Below are 5,772 nucleotides of genomic sequence, written 5' to 3'. Positions count from 1 at the left end.
AATGATAGCTCATGTACCATTACTAGTTGGACACAATTACACTCTTATACTTAGGCTTTGGTTACGTGGATATCTAATAGTATTGTGATATTTGATTATAGTAGTCTTATTCATGGGTCTTACAGGTCATGTGATTATTAGTTATGGTTACTTGATTATGCTAGCACTTGATCACGAGTGATATAGAATCCGAAATCAAGTTATTTGCATGATTTTCTCGTTTTTAACTCCGACTTGGGAGATACACGATCGACTTGATATCTTGCATGGCATATTAGAAGTCCCACATACAAGCCATTTGAAGTCTTCATTGAAAGTTTTGAAGCCTAGTGGCTGAGTGTCCTTTGAAAGGGTTGTGTTGTTTCATTGAATATTTTTTATACATTAATTATCTAAGCCATATCGGATCAAACTGTTATTAAGTTAGTTTTAACGGTCTTACGAATGATTCGAAAGAATTTTTGGTATACAAAAAACCCAAGAACAAAACATGAGGTGCCATGTGAGGAGATATAAGTACGAATGAGGGATCAATATGGGGCATGTAGGATGGCATGGAAATTATTTAAGTGACCTATACAGGGAATGGAGTAAAAATTTAATGCTAGGAGAATTTTGGATTCTCACTATTCTTGAAGTCAGATACATTTGACGTGTACCTCCTTAGACGCCCAGCTATACTCAGCACTGATAGCTCTTCGGTCCTCGTCGTTGTGAAGGGAACTCAATTGCCATTCCAGCTGAGCATTTCTTGCTTTCATGAGATGCAGCTCCTCGCTTACCGCTATAACTTTTCTTTGCAGTTCTGTAATTTGACTGAGTAGCTTCTGCTCCTGCATCATTCTACGATCTGCATTCACAAGAACGTTTGGATCTATGGCGTTGATGAGGCTTAAGATCTGATCCCGCTGCGTGTCAACATTCTTCAGAAGATCCTGCAAATGCGGGATCACTGTGAGGGAACAGACCATAGGTTGGGAAGAAGTGCCAGCAAATCTTTTCATGGCTTGCTCGTTAGCGGCTAATGTCTGGTCACGATGGGCTTTGATGAGCTTCTCTTTTGGGTTGCCAGCTTCGTAATATGGACCCTGAGCAGGCGGAGCTTCATCTGTTGACCTGGGCTCCCGAGTGTAACTTAACAACTGCTGTTGTTTGCCCACCTTTGAGGCCATACTTCGAGTCTTTTGGTTCCTGCGGTTGATTTGGAGCTAGGAAATTCGTCGATGGCACCTTAATATTGTCTCGGATTTCATGCCATGGCTCTTGTTTCGCGGATTAAGCAAATAGATTCAGAGCATTACACCCTTACCATATATTGGTTTGGAAACTCCTTTTATATAGCCATTTGAAAAGAAACTTGAAAAAGTCGAATCTACAAACGTGCGCCCCGAAACGAAGCCACGCTCTGGTTATCCTGAAACGCCCCGGGCCAGGGGATGTAGCACTTCCGAGAAACGAATATTCTCACCGCTACAAGATGCCTTCCTGTGATAGCACATCAGGTAAACCCACTATCTGTCAGGCATCTTGGAAGCAAAATTTTGCACATCAACTGATGATGGTGAAAAATGTCAGGAGCATACTATGACAAGAACTTGCAGCGCAGGGAAACATGCGAGGCTGCGAACCGAAGCACAGAATAGAAGACTTCCTACTTGAAATGAGATGAATTAATGTTGCTGACAGCACCCGCAACAAATTCTCGTTGCGGGAATCGAAGCCCTTAGAAAGCAGGGATTACAAGCAGCTGATGTCGAAAGCTGCGGAAAAATTCTGATGCGTCCCTCCGCAAGCACGCTCGTTCAGAAACAGAGGGGCACTGTAGCTGCAGCAGTTGGTTCCCAATGCATGCGTAAAGGAGCAGATCTGGCATGAGTCGAAGTCCGACCACTGATTACTGACTGCATGAGGAGGCAAAAGTACAGAAGGAGGAGGTAAGAGGGAGGTGGAAGGGAGTGAGGAAAGGAAGAACGAAGTGGGAGGTGAGGGAGATGGAGATCTGGAGGCTATGGCGACTGGCAAGAGTGTTGAGGGAAGACGAAGACGACTCCAGGAATATATAAAATGGAGGGTGGGTGCGTGAGCCATCGTCAATCGCCAAAATTTCGCATGCAAATGGAGTGCTCAGTACATTTAGTTAATAACTTATACATTTGTTTGTTTCCCTAGATATACCTTCCCTATAACATCCAAATTAACCCACCGCACCCTTCCACCCGTAGCCATCCAAGTACCATTGGGACTCCTCTCAAGTACATCTCGCATCACCAATCTGTCCCACTTCTCTTTCCAAACGTTGATGTACCTCACCGGAATCTATCATAGATAGTTTAAAACAATTGCATATCATCTCCCCCTAGTCAACACCCTCTAGATGCCCCCCCCATATAAAAACAAACCCCTTTCCCAATCCTCTTCACTTAATCCTCTTCACTTCCATTATATTAATCTCAAACCTTTCGACAACGTGCTTCAAAAGGAGCTATTTCTCCTTGCCTTGTTGTTTATCTCCTATATGTCAACCCCTCATCCACCTCACACGTCTCGAAAGCATTCAAATGCTCTTCAACTAGCTTCCACTTAGATTATTTAATTCTAGGCTTACCATTTAAGTTGAATTACCTTCACATGGTGTTAGTTCAAGGAAAGAAGTAGAAGATTCTTCAACCTTATAAGGTGTACTATTCGCAAATGACGCACTTGTAAAAGAAGTAAAATGATATATAACTCTCTTTGATAAGATATTATTGTGGATAAGCATTAAAAGATGCCAAGCTATACATCAATGTTTTCTCACATCATAAAAATAAGGCCAAAAACTCTTTTTATCACTTTATTCCTATTTATAAAAGATGGAAAAAAAACCAACTTCGCATTCGTATTTGTTTTGGCCCATGGAGGCTAGTTAACCTATGTTTGTCCATGGTTTAATATATTTTTTGCATAGGCTAATGTTTTAAGCTTATGTCTAAGAGGGGTGCAAATTATATTTAAAATTCAAGAGGGGATTAGAACCGATAATTTTTCATTTCACACACATGAGCTCTACCACCAAGCTATAGAGTAGTATAGCGTCCCTAAAGATAACTATAATATTATAATCCACCTCTTTAAGGTTTCATAAGTGGTCCCTCCTCCTCTCCCAAATCTCACCTCATGTGGGTCCTTCTTTAATGTCCCCACCTCCATTATTCTTTAATCGAAACTCCTTACCTCTCCCCTTTATCCCTTAGTTTAATCATGGCCTTGCCATCTTCCTTTTTACCCCTCTTCTTTTCCCCACAACTAATTAATAGGAATTTCTATTTTTTCAACATCTTGGGGACATGCAGGCCAAAAACTCTTTTTATCACTTTAATAAAAGGCGTGATATCACATCCCATTGATTTTTGATTACCATGCTTTCATCACCACACAATTTCATAGTCTTGGGGACTTCATGAAGTGTTTACTCATATAACCTTTTAGTCTCAAGTGAATTTATCTAATCGGTTGCCTCTATATAGAGGACTTATGTATAGATACAGTGATGCCAAAATTGATGTAATCCTTTTCAACTTGGATGCAATTATATTGCACAAGATATTGTTTTCTGTAACCAAATCTCATTGGGGGAAGGCAAGGTCATGTCAAGACATGTAGACCTAGAATACATACATGAGAGAGAGATTTTAAGATATAATTTGGACTTTAGAGCATAAAAATGTACATACGTAGTTGTTTAAGTTAATGGGCCCTAAGAGTATATGGTTTGAAGTGACCCCCCATAGGCACATAAGAAAACAATTCTCAATTTTGTTTATTACTAGAGCAATGACACTTGATTATAATAAGCTTAGCATTATCCACCTTGATGTGCATTAATTAGGATGGGTATTTCTAATGCCGCTTATCTATGAGGTAAAATCAATACAAATGCTCATCAGTTTATAGCAATTCCAAATATCTAGAGTCTAGTAGGAAATTATCCAACCCAATTATTAATCCAGAAGCATACCACTTGAGCATGTATATGTTAGGTTTTTTAATGTAGGCCTTGTTCCTCTTTGACACACCCAAACCCTCATCCCTCTTTATATCCATAAGTCGTGGTTAAAGTAAAGAAAACTAGAAAAAGTAATTTCTTCTCAATAAAATTTCTACAATGTTAAATTTAACACAAAGATTGGCTTGCATGTGTTTTGTGGGATGTCTTTATTTTTAAATCTTGAATAATGGTGTTGCTCATGCAACTTGTGCATCGTTGCATTTGGCCTTACATTGAATGCTAGGTCCTCCAATCAATTTCAATGGTATCCAACCTCTGCATTAGTATATCTCTAACATTGCATAGTACTTTACCATAGATTGAATGGCCAAGATTCCCTAACACTATTTCATACTAGGGTGTTGTAATAAATGGTGTGAAAATATACCATACCCACCTCACAAGATTATAACATAGAAGTTTACAAAAAAATTTGTAACATTTGAGCATAGTGAATCATTTAAATCGATTTTCTTTTGGCATGCAAATAACAAATTATTTCTAGATTCCTAGTATTGAATCATATGACTTGTCATGTCTCCCCAGGGTACGTTGGGTTGTTGACATTTCCTTTCATTGTTATGAATCATTCCTTTTATATACGTTTTTTGTTTATGTATCCTATCACAATGGAGCCACTTGTCATTCAAGTAATCTCATCAAACTTAGAAACGATTTTAATTTCCTTTTTAAATTTATCACTATTGTAGAGAGCATAAATGTCCAAATAGGTACTGTGGTGTACTTTTTCAAATATCAATAGACTAGGATGTATAGGGACACTAGTTATCAAAACACTCCTTGTAGGGGAATCATATCTTTACAAGTAAATGAGCAACTAGTTGAGAATATATATATATGGATAGTAATTATTAACACAACAACCACTAAATGAACAAGTAAAATGAACACTTGTATATGAATGTAAGGTGCATACTTCTACAAAATAATGAGTGTGTTTCTTCTATATGTGAGATATAAAGAAAATAAAATACAAAGTGTGCTTCCTAATCCTAAAACATCTTTCACCATTATAAACAAGTTGTAACATTGACTTAAATTATTAGTTTGGAGGTGCTTTCTTGAAAATGTAAGTGCAAGAAGTCATTATATTAAGCTAATTTGAAATGAATGCCACATTTGGGAACCACGTCATAAGCTTATCATATAAATATATCTTTCCTTTTCAAATTATATTATTCTTATAGATTAGTTTTTTTTTAAGTTTTGAATGACATTCATTTTTCAAAAGCTACTAATGAATGTTAATGGGATTTTTCTGCTACGTTCATCGGTTATATTGATACAACGTTTCTCTAACACAACCATGAGCCAAGAAACAAAGCAAGTGGTCGGATGTTTAATAGTACACGATCAAGTCACAATGCTTAACCAAACATGATGATAAAGTACTAAAAGAAATATGTTTGAACCGACATTCATTTTTCAAAAGCTACCAATGAATGTTAACAGGATTTTTATGCTACATTAAATGGTTGTATCTCTAACACAACCACAAGCCGAGAAACAAAGCAAGTGGTTGGGCATTTAATAGTACATGATTAAGGCACGTTGCTTAATCAAACTCAATGATAAAGTACTAAAAGAAACATGGCCAAACATACACTAACAAGATTAGAAGCTAGAACACAAAACTGAGGAATATAGCACTCAAAGTTCCCCACAAAGTAGTACGACTCAGTTGATTGGTCTAACTGAGCAAAGTCACTTGTATTTCAAAAGTT

General features: G+C 37.6%; 1 protein-coding gene across 1 annotated transcript; it reads right to left on the bottom strand.

Annotated features, from left to right (window-relative positions):
* Nucleotides 1–638: 638 nt before the first annotated feature.
* On the bottom strand, nt 639–1,966 carry LOC147905836 (uncharacterized). Its single transcript, XM_087378046.1, has 2 exons — nt 1,656–1,966; nt 639–1,485 (listed from the first exon to the last, which is right to left on the bottom strand). Exon 2 carries the CDS (start codon nt 1,170–1,172, stop codon nt 639–641), a length of 534 nt encoding a protein of 177 aa, XP_087234172.1. The 5' UTR covers nt 1,173–1,485; nt 1,656–1,966.
* Nucleotides 1,967–5,772: the final 3,806 nt, after the last annotated feature.

Source organism: Dipteris shenzhenensis, chromosome 1, assembly GCF_047967505.1.
Source record: "Dipteris shenzhenensis isolate YYH24624 ecotype China chromosome 1, Dip_SZ_1.0, whole genome shotgun sequence".
Lineage (NCBI taxonomy): Eukaryota > Viridiplantae > Streptophyta > Polypodiopsida > Gleicheniales > Dipteridaceae > Dipteris > Dipteris shenzhenensis.
Note: the sequence above shows the minus strand (reverse complement) of the source record. Positions and strands in the feature narration are given on the sequence as shown.

Excerpts from the sequence above, each read along its gene's own strand:
- LOC147905836 (XM_087378046.1), bottom strand. The coding sequence starts at position 1,172 with ATGGCCTCAAAGGTGGGCAAACAACAGCAGTTGTTAAGTTACACTCGG.